This window comes from Prinia subflava, chromosome 4 (genome assembly GCF_021018805.1).
Source record: "Prinia subflava isolate CZ2003 ecotype Zambia chromosome 4, Cam_Psub_1.2, whole genome shotgun sequence".
NCBI lineage: Eukaryota > Metazoa > Chordata > Aves > Passeriformes > Cisticolidae > Prinia > Prinia subflava.
In genome coordinates this window covers 24,334,012-24,351,199 of record NC_086250.1, presented here as the reverse complement: position 1 = coordinate 24,351,199, position 17,188 = coordinate 24,334,012, and the positions used below count along the sequence as shown (strand labels likewise).

The 17,188-nt window shown below is 47.7% G+C and overlaps 2 protein-coding genes across 2 annotated transcripts; one reads left to right on the top strand and one right to left on the bottom strand.

The window, feature by feature from the left end:
* Positions 1–270: 270 nt before the first annotated feature.
* NAGA (alpha-N-acetylgalactosaminidase) lies at positions 271–6,282 on the top strand. The gene is made up of 8 exons (XM_063396065.1): positions 271–506; positions 855–1,029; positions 1,172–1,349; positions 1,629–1,723; positions 2,397–2,558; positions 3,026–3,223; positions 3,431–3,574; positions 3,830–6,282. The coding sequence occupies exons 1-8, from the start codon at positions 343–345 to the stop codon at positions 4,010–4,012; spliced, it is 1,299 nt and encodes a 432-aa protein (XP_063252135.1). The 5' UTR covers positions 271–342; the 3' UTR covers positions 4,013–6,282.
* Positions 6,283–6,628: 346 nt separating this feature from the next.
* On the bottom strand, positions 6,629–17,168 carry WBP2NL (WBP2 N-terminal like). The gene is made up of 8 exons (XM_063396066.1): positions 17,028–17,168; positions 13,926–14,034; positions 12,520–12,655; positions 10,930–11,022; positions 9,954–10,142; positions 9,444–9,563; positions 9,031–9,107; positions 6,629–8,134 (listed from the first exon to the last, which is right to left on the bottom strand). Exons 1-8 carry the CDS (start codon positions 17,084–17,086, stop codon positions 8,087–8,089), a joined length of 831 nt encoding a protein of 276 aa, XP_063252136.1. The 5' UTR covers positions 17,087–17,168; the 3' UTR covers positions 6,629–8,086.
* Between the last annotated feature and the right edge of the window lie 20 nt (positions 17,169–17,188).

The following is a 17,188-nucleotide window of genomic DNA, read 5'->3' as shown; positions in this document are numbered from 1 at the left end:
TGCAGCAGGCACGGGGGTGGCGGTGTCAGGGTGCCAGTAACGGGGTGCAGCTGCAATGGGGTGCAATACGGGCTGGGCGCAGTGCTGATGGTACCAGCTATGGAATACAGCAGCAGTGGGGTGCAGCACAGACACGGTGCGATACTGACAGGGTGCAACGAGGGGGAGTGATATTAATGGGGTGACACGGCTGTGGGGTGCGATATGGGCGAGGCGCCGTCGCTGCGGGCGGGCGGGAGGCGTGGCCGATCGGTCAGGTGATGCGGACGGCATCATGTGAGGGGGGCCGGGGCGGGGCCCGGAGAGTCACTTTGTGACTCGGTGGCAGTGGCAGCGATAGCGATGGAGACGGTGGTACTGAGCGGGCTGGCCCTGGCGTTGGACCTGGCACTGTCCTCCATGGCTCTGGAGAACGGGCTGGCGCGCACTCCCCCCATGGGCTGGATGTCCTGGGAGAGGTTCCGCTGCAACGTGGACTGCCAGGCGGATCCCCGCAACTGCATCAGGTCAGCAGATGGGGCTCGGTCAGGTCGAACTTCAGGACTGGAATGACTCTGGCACCGTCTACGTCCGTGGGACCCCAGGGTGGATAGTGCATGGGAGGCGGGGACTCAGACGGCCCGGTGCTGGGCCGGAGAGCCCTCAGAGTTGGAGGATGGGGCCAGGCTTTTCAAGCAGGCGGGAAAACGCTTCCCCCTCGGTGAGGTCAAATAAACACAGACAGGGTGTAAATGGGAGATCCTGCTATGGCCCGGACCAGCCCTCCAGTTAACCCTCAAATCCCTCTGCCTACCTCACCTGGTGAGGCACAAGGGTCACAAGGTCTCAGCTTGCCATGTCTCTTCAATCCACAGTGAGCAGCTCTTCTTCGAGATGGCAGACCGGCTGGCAGAGGATGGTTGGAGGGAACTGGGCTATGAGTACATCAACATTGATGACTGCTGGTCTGCCAAGCAGCGGGACATGACGGGACAGCTGGTTCCCGACCCCAGGAGATTTCCCAGCGGAATTAAGGCTCTGGCTGACTATGTGAGTGCATGCTGGGTGCCACTGGGAATCTCTGTCTCCATGCCAGTATGGTGGGAGAGCTGGGAAGGAATAGAGGACCCTGGTACCTGGGAGACACCTTGGATTCCTTCATTTGCTCCTTGCAGCTCTGCTCTCCTCACAGGTCCATGCCAGGGGCCTGAAGCTGGGCATTTATGGTGACCTGGGCATCTTCACCTGTGAGGGCTACCCAGGCACCATGCTGGAACATGTGAAGCAGGATGCCCAGACCTTTGCAGCATGGGGTGTGGACATGTTGAAGCTGGATGGATGCTACTCGTCTGCAGAGGAGCAGGCAAAGGGTAAAAGTTCACCAGCCTCTGACATTCCTCCCACTCCTTCTTGGGCTGGGGCAGCTGGCCCTCTGCAGCAACACTTGGCCAGCCAGTTCTTCCCTTGTGTCTCCTATTGCAACTGTTGGGAAAAGAGGTGGGAGTTTGTGTGCCCTGGAGCTGGTGTAAGGAAGGAAGGCAGGCTAGCCTGGTATTCCCCTTGCTGGGTGGGCTGGGACAAAGGCTGCTACTGGGACATGTGCTGCTGCCAGCCACCCCCTTCACTGGTTATCATCTTCTCTCCCTAAGGGTACCCAGAAATGGCGAGGGCCTTGAACGCCACAGGCCACCCCATTGTCTACTCCTGCAGCTGGCCAGCATATCAAGGGGGTCTTCCCCCCAAGGTAAGGGTTTTCCCACCTGTTGGCAAGCTTCTGTGTCTCCTGTGCCCTGGAGGAGCTCTTGCTGGAGCACCAGGAGCAGGGTGCCACTTATTTTTCCACTCCTGGATGGTGCTGCAGGCCCCAGAGGGAATGTGGCCTTCCTGCCAGGCATCTAGGGACACTTAGGTGTCCCAGTATGGCTAGGTGATGGGAGTTTTTGGGAAGACGCAGAGGCTCTGGGGTGTATCCTCTCCATTCTACTCAGATGATGTGGGGTTGGTCCTGACAGTCTTCTTGTGAAACAATAATGTCTGGTTTCAGTGCTTGAAATAGGATAATCTTCCTAGTATATGTTTCTTGAGAATTGGTTGCACTCACATATTTCCTCTTTCACTTTTTGAGTCAGTCCTGAGCTGCTCTCATTCTTGCAGCTGACAGCTTATCATATTTCCCCATAGCCTCTATGGTTGTTTTGCCTGACATCCTATCACACTGGGGTGCGCCCAGACATAGTGGGATATGACTCTGTCTTGCCTCCTTATCCTTCCCTCCTTTCCCTTCTCCAGATTCCTCTGCCTTTCACACGCCTGCTGGACAGTGCAGCTCTCAACAATTCAATAGTGCTGCTCCTGCCTCCCCTACCTTGCAGAACAGTTCTTTTTTCTCTACTGCCTGACACTGTTCTCCTTGTCAGGTGAACTACACCATCCTGGCAGAGATCTGTAACCTGTGGCGTAACTATGATGACATCCAGGACTCCTGGGACAGTGTGCTTTCCATCGTGGACTGGTTCTTCACAAACCAGGATGTGCTGCAGCCAGCAGCTGGCCCCGGTCACTGGAACGACCCAGACATGGTGCAGATGGGTAGTGGGTGCTTTGACCCTGTCTGGGGATCACGATTTCCAGGGATCTCCTTCTAGGGGCAGGGCAAAGGAAGAGCTCCAGGAGCAGGAGCCCTGTTGCTGCAGAGGCAAAGCTGGTGTTGCCCTTTGCTAAGTTGCGGGAAAACCCCATGGCTGCAATGAACCCTTCACCATCTGTCAAGTTCTCCAGGTGTTCTTGTCCTTCCCTGCACAGCCTGAAGGCAAATAGTGGTGAAACAAAGGGTGTTAATGAGTGCATTTGAATGTGTGTTGCTAGCAGGGATGAGATCTCCCTTGTGACTGTGGCAGCAGTGGTGGACTACTTAAGGGGAAGCAAAAGTATGTGTGAAGTTTCCCTTGTGCATTCCCTCCCAGCAGGAAACAGCATCACAAGTGGCAAGCAGACAAGTTTCTAACCTTTTTCTGCTTCTTCCATCTTTTCACTATCTCCCCTCCAGCTCATCATTGGAAACTTCGGCCTTAGCTACGAGCAGTCACGCTCCCAAATGGCTTTGTGGACAGTGATGGCAGCTCCGCTCCTCATGTCCACGGATCTCCGGACCATCTCCCCCAGTGCCAAGGAGATCCTGCAGAACCGCCTGATGATCCAGATCAACCAGGACCCCCTGGGAATCCAGGGGCGCAGAATTGTCAAGGTTAGGGGGAAAGCAGATGCATTTGGGAGAGCAGACAGAAGTAGCGCAGAGCATCAAAGTAAGGAAGGAGAGGGAAGCAATGCAGAGAAACAGGAGCAGGAGAGCTGTGGGAGTTGTGAGCCTGCTGGTGTAGCAGCCCCACAAGGCAAAGTCAGAAGTTACACTGCTCCTAGCAGCTCTACCTCACCCACATATCCCCATACCTAGGAGAAGTCACACATCGAGGTGTTTCTGCGCCCATTGTCCCAGGCTGCCAGTGCCCTTGTGTTCTTCAGCCGGAGGACAGATATGCCCTTCCGCTACACCACCAGCCTGGCCAAGCTCCACTTCCCTGAGGATGCTGTGTATGAGGTGAGCCCCACTGACACTCTGCATAGCAGGGCAGTCTCACACATGGATCCCCCTCTTCCCAGATCTCTATGCATTCTGCAGGGGGTGAGAAGGACCCTTACTCCATGCCTCTGGGATGACAGGGCAGCTGCCCACTGGGTCAAGTCCTCTGTTGCCCACTGTACTGCCCTGTCCCTCTATATCATGTCAGTGACCACAGCTGGACCCCAAGAAGAAAGGTCTGGAACTGCTAGTAGCTCCATCTCTCTCTTTCAGGTACAAGACGTGTACATTGGGAAGATCATTGGGACCTTAAAGACATCAGACAACTTCTCAATCATTATTAACCCCTCAGGGGTAGTGATGTGGTATCTCCGTCCCATGGCACTCCTGGTACAACCCTGGCATGTTGACAGACAGCAAGTCCCCGGCAAGGGTTTCTACCCAGCCTTTCTATGACAGGGCCCAACGGATGGGGTGTGGACCAATGCGAGGGTAAGCCATGAGACCCTTCACTGCACAAGTGCCTTTTGCTGGTGAGCCCAGCAATGCTAGACAGTGACCATCCCCTGGTATCAGCTTGATGATGTCTGCTCCATCTGTGTAGATCAGGAATTCTTGTTGCCCACTGCTTAAGGGTGTGCTGAGTGTAGTGCCTTGATGATTGCAAAGCCTTTTGAGATCCTCCTGTGGAAGATGCCATAAAAGCAGAGTCCAGCCACTACTGAAGTTTGTCAGCTCTGACACCTGAGAACTTTATTTCTTTGAGCTGGGGACTACTGGCTGCTGCAGGGGCTGTTTGATCTACACCTGTAGAAAGGCTTTGGGTACTTTTTTATCTCCTGCAGTTGTGACATCCCCTTTTCCCTTTACCCCCCAGCAAGTGTGTGATGTCGTTAACCTCAAGAATCAGACTTGGTCACCTTCTTTCTTTTGCTATAATCAGCTTGGTTTAGAATAAGGGGCTACATCTCTCCCATGTATCCCCACCAGGACCAAGAGCTCTTGGAGGCATAATGGTCCTGTGCAGTGGGGCTTTACTGCAGGCCTGATCCTAGAGGCCAGCACTACTGCACCCTAGTGTTTGTGCTAGCATTGTATTAAAACCCCTCTGGTAGAAGTTTACAGCAGAGCAGAGCAAAAATCTCCATGAGCCATGCATGACCCCAGAAACCGTACTGTGATACACAGCAAAAGCTGCACTGCCGTAGCACATTGTGTAGGAGTGTTGGCAGGAAGATGCTGATAGTCAGTTGAGGTGGCCTTTCAGGTTGGGAGTTGATCACAAGCGTCTCCAAGCTGAAAGTTGCATCCTTTCTCTAGAAGGAAATTTCTGCTAAAAGGAGTATTGGATCCTACTCCATCAGACTGAAAACTCAGGGTTTCTCAGGGAAAGGCTTCTTCTCCCAAGGGCCCTTGCATCCACAGCTCTGTCCTGAGGAGGAGCCTGCACTAACAAACTGGAAGTTTGTTAGGACACTTATAAAGCCCTCAACTGCTTCACCTACATACAGCAGACGACCTATGGAGGAGTTCTAGGTGACACAAGATTAAATGTCATACTAGGGAAATTTTAGATTAGGAAAAAAATTATTCAGCTGTGGAAGGGTTCCTGATCATCTGTCCACTCTGGTTCCTGACGGACCAAATGGTTGATTCTGGCCCCTTCCAGAAACTTTCTGTGGGATGCAGGGTCAAGATACTGAACACAACGCTTGCAGCTCTAGCAAGGAAGGACTTTTCTGACAAGAAGCTGGCTTTATTCTTGAGGAGTAACTGAGACAAATTGTTTGAATTAAAGGGAAGTAGATCACAGATTCTGTCTCATTTGTTGCTAGCTACAGCTGTTTGGTAATGTATGAATACAGGGTCATTACCTCAAAACAGGAACAACTATGCTAGGAAATAGAACTGGTTTCCTGTTAGAAACTGGACTAATATAGAGTAGGAAATGGCTTTGTAGTAGTTACATCATAATCAGCAGGCCAGTGGCATTCCTTGGCACAAGGGAAAACACATTTTACAGTCTATAGCCAAGTGCCATTTTCCTTATATATTTATTTTTCCATTGCTGGAAAAAATTGCTGCTGAAGAGTTGCTTTTAAAGACTTTAAAGGCATTCCCTCTGGTGTAATGTACATAGAAGAGTTGCTACGAATGCAGCTGTAGTGAGTAGCAGTGTGCTGACATGGCCCCTGCTACATGCAGTGATGGGACACGAACATGTGCCAGTTCTGGATACCTGGGCATAACCACAGGCACGAGCCAGTCTTCCATCCTTCCCAGGCAGCAAAGGGATAAGCCCCACCTTCTTCACTCCTCCCAGTTACTTGATTCCAGGTCCAGCTTAGCGGCATACTGTTGCGGTGCTTGTTTTTCCTAATGGATTGTTCCTTTCCCCCACGCTATTGGTTTTGCCGCAATTGTCAATCTTGTTTAAACCTGTGCTCCTCTCCTGTCACCTCATGTCAATCTTCCATAGCCCTTACCCATTCTTCTAGAATCCTCTACCCTACTCGGTACACTGTTGGCTCCCTCGAATGGTATCCTCCCCCCGTGAGTTCCTAATGGTTGATGCACTGTCAATCCCTTCCCGGATTCCACCTCCGTGTGGTCCTGATTGGCCCAATTGCTGTATCCTCCACCCCCTGTTCCACCTCCGTTCAAAAATCGGGTGTAACCCCACCCCCCCGAGACTCTCTTCAGCGCCTGACTACCCACCCTCCGCCCCCCAGGAATAAACCTTCGTTGGAACCTCGGACTGAGAGTTTCTCTCTGCTCCCTCGCCAGATCCTTGTTGCTCCTGTAGCCGTATCCTAGGGCTTGTAGCTCTAAGGTTCTGCCTGCAGCCACTTCACTGCTGAGGCAGTTCCCCACTCCTGGTGCTGGGCCTGTATGCCACCTAGTGAGCTAGCCAGAATACCAGTGATCAGGCATCACATCAACATACCCGGGAGAGAGCTGTACTGACCCACAGGTGACCTGAGGGAACAGCAGAAGTGATTGTAGTTCATTCCAGCCTTCTGTGCAGTATGCAAGAATTAAGGTCAACACAACACACACACAATAGTGAACTGGCAGAAAAAGGTATCAACACGCCTGTATTAAAGTGCAACTCAAAAAGTTATATACATTCATGGTTGATTTTTTTTTAAATACAGTGTTGTTAGAATATCTCTAAGTCAGAAAAAGTGTACAGATCAGGAAACTTACTTCCCCCCACATGGAACTTCTTTAGGAATTCATTCTTTTAAGTTGTGCAAACCTGAGTTGCAGGAAAGCCCGGCCATACAGGGAAGTAAGAGGGAAAACACTCCTTCCCCCTTGTGAAGGCAGGGAGGCTGTAGGAAGAAGTACAATCACCCTATATGTAAAGGATCACAAGGGTCTTCACCAGACTAGAGACTCTTCAGAACAGGTTTAATGGCACTATATCCTAAGGAAAAAGGAAAGGTTGTGGCTGAGCAGCCAGCCTCTGCAAGAGATCCAAGCATTAGTAACTCCCACTCAGACAGCAGTTCTCAGCCTGTAACAACCAAGAGGGCACCTGTAAACAACCAACTCTGGCATTAGAGTGCCCACCTGCCCATGCTGCTCAGATGTGGGCACACACAGCCTGGCTCCAGCAGCTAGAGGAAAAGATGAAGGCCAGTTTTCCCTTGTGGAGGTAGCACACAGTGCAAGTTTGCTCAGTAGAGGGAGCCAGGGCTGCAGGACTTGTCTCTTGACAAAGCTAGTGCCAGGTCATCTGCCTAATGTAACATACTTTACTCCAAGGCATGCAGCACTTGACTCCATTAGGCTTGAAGAACAGTTGCTTGACACAGGATCATTACAGAGATATGAGGCCTGCTCCGACAGGGAAAAGACAGACTGATCCTCAGATCTGCCAATCTATGATCTCACTGCCCTGAGGCACACCTTTGTTTTCATCGCTATTCAATGGCTACAAAGACAGGCTGATTGGGACTCATCCCCTTCCCTCTTGTGTAGCCAAATGCTTCAGCATCTCTTCCAGGATGCCACACACTTCCATCACAATACAGGATTTCCAAACTGAACTGCCCTAGAACTTAAGGAAATTTAACACCTTTCTAGGGCACCTGAGGATCTGTAGAGGGGATGTCATAGGTCTCTACACCTTTCTTCCTGGTTGTTGCTCCAGAAGTCAACAGTTTGACATTCCAAGGTGGTTTACTCCAACAAGATCCCAGAGCCTTCACATTTTAGTCCTAGATTACCAAGACAATTAGTCATGCAATACACTTTAATAAGAAGTCTATCTCTCTCCTCAAGCGAATGGCAGGGCAAAAGTTAGTCCTTCAACCCCATGAAAAAAGCAGGTAAGTAGGAAACTGCTGTTGTCCTGCCTTGTATTGCCTGACTCAATGTTTAAAGAGGGCAGGTGCTCAGCTGGCCAGCACTACACTGTAGAGAAACTGAGATCTAGAGATATGCTAACTTGAGGGGTACTAACAGCCAAATAATCTTCAGGGAGAGATAATCTGGGAGGTTGGTTGCAATTTTCTTCTGTTAGTTGTTCTTCTTATCCTCAGGAGGTGCATAAGGAGGTGGCTGATCCTGGAAAGAGATACAGTAGAGTCAACATCACCCCTGTTTTATGACCAGCTCTTTCCAGGTATTCCCAGGCTTGGCTCACCAGAAATGAGTGCCCTGCAGTGAGCTACAGACAAAACCAAGTTTTATGGTTTAAGCTGTAATTTCTTCATGCCATTCCTCTCTAATATCAGCTATGTTCCATGATACATTCTGTCTCCATAACGTTTCTAGGGAAAGTCCCCTCAAAACCAGGTAACAAATGGTCTACTGCAAATGGACCATTTAATCTGTTTTAAATGCCATCCTCCCTTCCCTTCCAGAGCTTTGTCCCTGTTGAAGCTCATAGTTCTGACCCAGCAGACAGCAAACCTTAGTGGGCTGAGGGCCAGCTTTGCTGCTCCATCAGTCTGCAGCCCATCAGAGCCAAGCAAGGCAGTGAGGGGCACAGCCAGGCTGTCATGTATCAGATGGAGGCTACAGACAATCTACTGGCTGCCACTGACTGAACAGTAAGGGACCTCCCTGTCTCCATGCAGCCCAGAAAGAAAGCAAACCAGAAACCTACATGCCATCATCCTTAAGTGACCTGTTTTTCTTTAACTCTCCTCATTTTCAGGCACAATGGATGCAGAGAGCTCTGTGCTTTCTCTGTGCCCATGCACATCTGTTATGCCTTTAGGAGTAAGACAGGTAGTAAATGGCTGTCACTGGATCAATCTTAAGGCCTTCCTCCTTTCCTGACTGAAAATTTAACCAGCTTTCTTCATGGGAGCCTCCCTCCCAGAAAAATGCATACTTTCTGTGCATGTTCAACATGCACAATGAAGGGACACTAGACTTTGCTAAGAAAGCAAAGCACCATCTCTGCTAGTGACAGAGGAGGGAGTAGGCATATGAAGACCAGGCACGGTACTCACCATGGGCATGTACACATTGTGTGGGTTGGCAGGGTTGTAATAGGCACTGGAAGCAGCTTCCATGGCCTTACTGCCTCCTGGAAAGGAAGGAAAAGAAGCCACCTTAAATATCTGAGGCAATGGCCCTAGTCCCAGAGCCTTCTTCCCAGTCTCACCTCTTCCAAGGAGGCAACAAAGACCCAAGGAGCAAACAGGAACTGCAACAAGCTAGGTTAGAATTCAGAGCAGCTCAGGAAAGCTGGCTAGAGCTGACCACAAGCTGTGCAGTGCAAGGCTGAACAGCTCCCTACAGAAGACTTGGAGCTCTTGCAACAACAGCTTCTCCATTCCATGCTGTGCTCATGCCACCCTCAGCCCAAGACACCATGCACCCTTTTGCACCCAAACCCTGGCAACTGCCTAATCCCATTTACCTGGCATTCCTGGGCTCACCCAGGCTGGGGGAGCCGAGGGTCCTGCAGGAGGTGCCCCGGAGTAGGGTGGTGGAGATGGCATGTACATGGGGTTTGTGTTTGGATGTGGTGGGTAAATACCTGAAAAAGACAACACCAGGCTGATGCTTTGGATCACAGACCATAGGACAGAGGGGAGAGAGCTCCCAGGTCCAGCACATTAGCTGGGGAGAAGAGCAGTGGTAAGGGAAGCTCTCCAGGCTTGGCAAGGATTTGAGAATTTGCTTATGTCTGTCATGTCAGCAGCCAATAATTCTCTACCAAGCAGCAGCACAATTTGCAAACCACATTTTCATGTAGCTAGAACTATAGTAATACATGGATGTGATCAACAATATGTGACAGATTTCTACAAGGACAAGGATCCTTGATGGAGACAAAACTACAGCAACCCTCATTGTAACCCTCACTGTACCACAGTGATTTCTTCACAGCTAAGATCAGACAGTCATCATTACTCAGCTTCCAAACCTGGGGTCTGGGTGTATGGATATCCCATGGGCTGTGGAGCAGGTCCGTAAGCATTCACTGAAGGTGGTGCATAGGGATAAGGTCCGTTTGGTAGCGGTGGGGCAGCATAGCCTCCCGGAACAGGTGAGTAGCCCCCGGGAACAGAGGTGTATCCACAGCTAGGGTTCTGCAGAGGAACGCCACTAGAAACTAAGGAACACATGTTTACTAAGCCAGACATCTTTCCTTAAAACTAAATGTACAGAATAAAATGAAAATAGTTCTGTTAATGCAGCAACTGTTTCCCTTTATCTAGATACACTATACAGTCCTGGTATAGTACTGTGCCTGAAAAGCATTACTCATAGAGTGCTAAAGGAAACCAACTGCAAAAATACAACCTCACAGGTCCCAGTCCTACCACAGAACTCCCACTGCTTGAAGAAAAGACCGCTCTAAAGCAAGTAGCAGTACAGCATGTTTTCCGTTTTTTTTAATGGACTTTACTTCTTAAAACAAGTACATTTTAAAATGCACATTTCTTTAAAAAGAAAACTTTATCAGAAAAAAAGTACTTGTTCCTTCATTTGAAAATTTTAAAACAAAATTGGTTTTTAAAACTTGTTTTTCCCCCTCTTCAAATGTGCCCGATATCTTCCCCATCTTACTGCACTATTTTAGAACTGAGCTGAGAGTAGGTAAGTGAAGCAAGTTTTCACCATCACATATTTCAACTTTTTTCCAGGAGAAATAAGGTTCTGTCGGAAAAGGTGGTCCACCTCAGAAGCCCAAACCCCAGAATATCCTGACTGCACAAAGCACTAATATGAAATAATGAAAAAGGATTGAAAGGGAAACCACAAGTTCCCCTGGAAAAAAATACTTTGCTGTGGAAGAGGGCCTAGAGTACCCCTCTTCCCATGAAGTTCAGAACAAGCACAATTTGCTTACTAGCTAGCCAACCATGGAGGAACCACAGGATCTGAAAATCACTTACCACTAGAAGCAGCTTTCAACATCAGCTGTCCAAACTCAATGGCTCCTCCGCTGTTGAAAGTCAGTTTAAACATCCCCTGCCCTTCCCAGCCACCTGGAGAGAGAATTAGAATTGAATCAGACTATTACAGTACCAGCCAAGACAGCAAAATTGTTTATACTTCAATTATTTTTTTCTTCATTATTTCGAAACTATTTTGCATCCTATTACCAGGGAGAAAGAGTCATGGCACTGCTACCAGACATCCTCCGAAATAATATTTCAAGAGGATCAGGAATTTATTTTCTTACCCTTTGAAAGCTATAGTCATGTAGAAGCAGCCTACTCTAGATACATGGCTGTTTTGTTCTTTCCTGAAAAGTTTAATGGAACCTAATAATGAACTGTATAAAGATCAAACATTTATTTCACTGAGGATATTAACTGAAAGCCATCGGATGAAGTTTAATTGATATCCTTAGTGAACTATAGATCGAGATCTGCAACTCAAGCTAGGATTTAAATCAAATGCAATCTTTAATCTCATTGACACACAGAAGCTCAAATAGATTATTAAATGCTGAGGTATAATAGCAATTTCTCAGAAAAAAATCAAGGTGATGTCTTGCAAGTAAGTAAGAGTGCTTTGCTTTCTTAGGGCTTTTTGGATTTGGTAGGTTTTTTTGGTGGAAGGTGCTTTGGGCTTTGGTGTTTTTTACAAAAAATATGTGTCATTTAAGTATAAGATTTATCTTCCTTGTCTTATTAAATTGGTATCAAGAGAGATAATCTCTTTGGGACAAAGTAGAAATAAAGTATAGAAATATAACGAAAGAGTCCATCATGGATAAAGTAATTCCTTTGCAGATTCACCTCCATAAAACATTGTCTTAGTAAGACTTCAGCCCTTAGTAAGGCTTCATTGTGGGTTGATCCACAATACCCAGACGTCCCAATCCCCAACCCTGGGTCCTGTTACAAACAGAAAGCAAAAACTATAAACAATTCAGATGCCATGAAAAGCAAAGGGCTGAAGAGGGAAGAAATTTGAACCAGAAGCCATGTTTCCAATCCCTCTTTATCTTTTGCAATTCCCCGTGTTTGGTCATAAACACCACTGTTAAGTCTTACCGCACCTTCATGATCAAATTGGGATCAAAGCTAAATCAATGATGGACAGCAGACTCCTAGATCCATGCAAACCATACCCAAGGGGCTCCTAATTTCCCCAAAACCAAAACTGGTTGCTAATTCTAATTCTGTGTATAAATAGCATGGACTGGTGCCTTGATCATTTACCCACCCTTCCAGGTCAAAGACATGAGAAAAACAAGCACATTGGGAAAATGAATAAACATGATACACACAGCAAGACAGAAGTTAAGGAATTAAACAAAAATCTTCCTGGGCAAGTTAGTTCTTGGGCTGGGGGCAGAATGTTACATGGTAGCAGTGCTGTGAAGTGCAGGAGAGGGGAGTTACCTCAGTATGAACACTCTAACTATACCACACAGCTACTCTGCCTTTCCTGTGCACATAAGCTGATCTGGTGTTCAGCAAAAGCCTTGTGACGCTTGGGAAGTGTTCTACCTACAAAGCAATGGCACGTACCTCCGACCTCAGCCTGGATCTGTCCTTTGATGTAATTGGCAGAGAAAACAGGCTGCTCGATTGAGCATCCTTTCACCAAATAAAATGGCATCATGAAAGACAGCATAGGATCCTTGCCCTTGGACACAAAGATCATCTGCAAGACAGGAGGGAATGGTTCTGAATTACTTGAATTCAATAGAGAGAGTGATGATGGAGCTCTCATCATATCAGCATCCAAAGAGGGTAACTTAACCTCTAGTATGAGTATGCATTGAATTATTCCACAGCTTTAATACTGGGGGTCCCCAACAGATTTGAGGGCACATGGCTCACTCATTGTCTTGGGCTGAAAAAATGTATTCTATTTTCATCTGCTGAAACCAGATGGGAGATAATTGTTCTTTATCTCTTGTAACTGTGAGGGGGGAAGAGGGCGGATGCCTTCTGTTAATGGGACAACTGATAACACCAGATAAGGCAGTGCCTTCTTATCTCTTCCTCCACCATCCTCCTCCGAGGGACATCACCTGTGAATGGGCAATTTAAGGCCTCTCACATGACTGATAACATTACTTCATCCCATTGTGAGATGCTCCACTCAGTGGGAGGAGCCAAAGCCTTTCCACCGGGATAAAACCAGCAATCCTAAACACTAATTCAGCCGGTTTTCTACTGAATTCTCAGAGGAAGACCGGACCCATCTCACCAGCACATGACAATTTTTTTTCTAAAGGATCATCTCTTCTCCACAGAACAACAGCTGTTACTCCAGGAAGACTTACCTGGACTGCTTCCAACTCCCTGACAACAGGGTGTCAGGTTGTATCTCTGACTCTGTCAGGGTTTTCTAGGACTTTTGTTTGTTTGCTTGTTTATTTTTTTGTACTACTGCATTTGTAATTTTAATATTCCTAGTAATCAAATGTTATTCCTATTCCCATATTTTTGCCTGAAAGCTCCTAATTGCAAAATTGTGATAATTTGGAGGGAGGGGTTTTTTACATTCTTCATTCCAAGGGAAATTCCAGTTTTTCCCTGACAGATACGTGTCTTTCCAAACCAAGACACTCACCTGAAGCATGTACATTCCAACCACTTAACCACTTAAAACACACACACTTACAGAGTTTTACTGTTCTGTTTTTTTAAGGATAAGCTAAGAAAAGGAAGTATCATTGACTGAAACATTATATGAAATATATTCTCAGTGATTATATTTATTTCCAGGATTGCATGTGCCTTTGTAGGTGATTGGGATTGTGACATAGGTAGGAACTACCCCATTTCCACTTTTCCTTCTCCTACATAATGCTGTTAGTGGTTCCTTCCACAATAAAAATCCCTTTTTTTCATCAGCTAGGTTTCTGGTTTAAAGTTTGCAAGATCCCTTCAGAAAGAAGCAACCCTGCTGCCATCAGACTTACTCTGTAAGGGGTGAGATACAGCATTCCTTTCTTGGTGCCTTTGAAGATTTCAGGCTTGCCTGTCACGTCACTGAAGGAAAGCTCCACATCTTTACACTGTTTGAGAATACTGGAGGAGGAAATCAGATAAATTGGAAAGACAAACTTGGTAACAACTCTGACATACACCCTGATCACACAGGGAAGGGAATAACACAGTAAAACTCTGAATATTATCCCAAAGCCCTGCCATGGGCCCTGCTGTTTTGACTTTGAACAGAGAGGGATGATTTATGCAAACTGGAAGAATTCATTCTCTCATCTGAGACAACCCTGCTCCTCCTTCATAAAGGGCACCTTTAACATACAGGGGAGTTTCTGTCTCCAAAGGTGTCAAACTGAGGAACTCCACTCTGCACATCAACACCCTCAATGCACAGATCAGGGCACAGAAAGGGCTGAGGTGTCACAAACCATCTCCTTGACACCAAGGTTTAATCTCAGAGCAATCCTCCCTCCCCAGTCCATGCTCAAATCAAGTCCACTGTACTGGAAAATAACACTGCTGTAACACCACACCCACTGTGCAAACGGAGGAAGTGGCTGCACTGAAACCCTCACTGCTGACCCTGCCTCACATGACTTAAGTAAGTTTTTGTAGTAAACAGTATATGTTAAGTAATGAAACAATGAGTCAGCAATGTCAGCAATAGATATTATTGTTAGATATCTATGGCAACATTAGCAGAGTTTCCTAATGACACAAACCCAGATGAGAATTATGAACACTGCAGGGTCAAGCATATAGAGGTGTATGAAAAATTAAATACATTTTCAGAAAAAAATGAGTAGTCTTGGGAAAGCATGTCACTGAATCTACAGCACAGATCTAAACATACCACATAGTAAGAAAATCTGCAGAATAAACAAAAGAACCTTGGAGTTGATAAACCTTCAGCATGCTACAGTGGCAGAAGACTCCAAGGTGTTTTATGGTTCAAGAGCATGAGAAAAAAAATGACAAAACCCTAAATCAGCACAAGCCTGAACAGGCTGGATCTAAAATAATCCTTATGTATTCTGCTCAGCATACTGTAGAAGTCAAAGTCAGGAAACTGCAATTATTTTGGGAAGGGAGGAATCTGCAGGGCCACCATATGGAAAAACAACCAAATGCCTTATAGTTTCAGGTTGTTTGCTCTTTAGGGAAGAGAAGAACACTGTAGATGTATATGAAAAATGCAGCTACCTGAGAATTAAGACATTGAAAAATCTAGGTTTGATGAGAAAAAAACAACCTGACCAAGAAATCCTACTGCGACACTACTTCATAGCTGAGCTAGATGGAGATTCTCCCACTGGCTAAAATGGGCAGACTTATGAGACAGCAGAGCTCTTTCCATTTCCAAAATGCAAAGGGGAAACAAATATTCTAAGCTAAATACAACCAACTTTTTGACAGCTTTAATCTTATTGGAACACTCCCTCAATCATACCTTGTAGCAGCATTTCACATCATTTTGCCTCACTGGGAAGAATTTCTATGTAGTCATTGTAATGTTTACTGCTTTGCAGCTACTCAAACAAGCCAGTAACATGCAGCCACCACCGCAGGTAGTAATTAGGCTGCTGAACCAGTCTGCACCTGCATGCCTGTCCAAGGCTGTCACAGGAGGCTCTGCACCCTGTGGAGCCACACTGTCCTCACTTGTGACTGAGTAGCAGCTCAAAGAATGTATGGTTTTATGATCTCAAGCCAATGTTAAGGGTTGGAAGGGATCTTAAAGATTACCTAGTCCCAACCTCCCTGCCATGACCTTCCCCTAGATCAGTTTGCTCAAGGTATTAGCCAACCCACTTAAAACACTGCCAAGTCTGGGGCATCCACAGCTCTGGGCAACCTGTTCCAGTACCTCACCACCCTCATAGTAAAGAATTTCTTCCTAGTGTCTAACCTAAATTTCCCTTCTTTCAGCTTGTACCCATTACTCCTTGTCCCAGCACTGCAGCTCCTGACAAAGAGCCCCTCCATGCCTTCCCTGCAGGTCCCGTTCAGATACTGGAAGGTTGCAATGAAGTCTCCACACAACTTCTCCAGGCTGAACAGCCCCAGCATTCTCAGCTTGTCTTCACAGAGAAAGTGCTTCATTCCTCTCACCAACTTTGTGGCCTCCTCTGGACTGGCTCCAACAGTTTCATATCTTTCTTATGCTGGGGAACCCAGAGCAGGATGCAGCACTCCAGGTGAGGTCACACCAGAGTGGAATACAGAGACAGAATCACCTCCCTTTTCCTTCTGCCCATGTTGCTTTTGATGCAGCCCAGGATTCAAAGGATAGAGAAATCTTCTTTAAACAGGTATGAGCTCAACATGTCAGAGGACCTTCCTGACTGAAGCATTAGGAGTCAGCTCCAAACTCAACAAAAGATACAGCATACTTTTGAAGTGTAATTTTCCTATTGATAATCAGACCCAAATCAACTCCTTTGATCCTTTTACTTCGATCCTTTACTGGGTGTCGGGTTTCTAGGATTTGTCTTGCCAGGATGCTGAGAGCACCCAAACATGACCAAACTGCAGCTCACATCTGTCAAGCTGGTCTGTCAATCCCTGCTCGGGGTGAGGGCAGGCGTCGAGCAGCTGGTTGTGCTTCCACGGAGAGGCGCTTTTCCACGCAGAGGAACTTTGAATTCAAGCTCCTTAACTATGAATTCAAGTGATCAAGACTCCTGCCTTAAATAGTCTCTGCCTCTCTGGCGTCACTAAGTGCATGACCTTAAAAAAACCCCAAGTCCTTGACTTTTACAAGCAATGGCAGTCTCAGTCTTCACCCAGGACGCCCGCTGGAGCGGCTTTAAGGACCCCCGAGTTCTGCGATAAAGACGGGACAGCTCTACGGACTCCAGTCAAGCCCTCTCCCCACTGCCCGCCCCATCCCGTCCCTAGCCTGTCAGGAAGCCCTTTCGTAACGCAGACTCCTGGCCGAGCCGGGCCTGCGCGGCCGGGCAGAAAACAGGGGTCGCCCCAGCGGGAACCTTCAGCCACCGGACCCCGTCATCCCGGCCCTGATGAGGGGACAGGGGTCTAGGAGGACCCGCCCGATCCCGCGGACCCCCCGGTACCTCTCGGCATTGGGGATAACAACACCACCCTCCTGCGAATGGTTCCTGTTCAGCGCCATCTTTGCCTTGTTGGCCCCGCCCCTGACCCAGCGCGGCAGTGACGTCACATCAAGTGCGTCCTCGCCCCGGGGGCGTGGCCCCCTGCCCCCGCCCCCCGCGGC

Bases quoted from the DNA above. Each gene is read 5' to 3' on its own strand.
- NAGA (XM_063396065.1), top strand. From the start codon at position 343: ATGGAGACGGTGGTACTGAGCGGGCTGGCCCTGGCGTTGGACCTGGCA. The intron at 1,030-1,171 runs GTGAGTGCATGC...CTCTCCTCACAG, and splicing joins TTAAGGCTCTGGCTGACTAT to GTCCATGCCAGGGGCCTGAA. The intron at 3,575-3,829 runs GTGAGCCCCACT...TCTCTCTTTCAG, and splicing joins CTGAGGATGCTGTGTATGAG to GTACAAGACGTGTACATTGG.
- WBP2NL (XM_063396066.1), bottom strand. From the start codon at position 17,086: ATGGCGCTGAACAGGAACCATTCGCAGGAGGGTGGTGTTGTTATCCCC. The intron at 14,035-17,027 runs GTACCGGGGGGT...TTCCTCCTCCAG, and splicing joins GTTATCCCCAATGCCGAGAG to TATTCTCAAACAGTGTAAAG. The intron at 10,143-10,929 runs GTAAGTGATTTT...TGTGTTCCTTAG, and splicing joins GTTGAAAGCTGCTTCTAGTG to TTTCTAGTGGCGTTCCTCTG.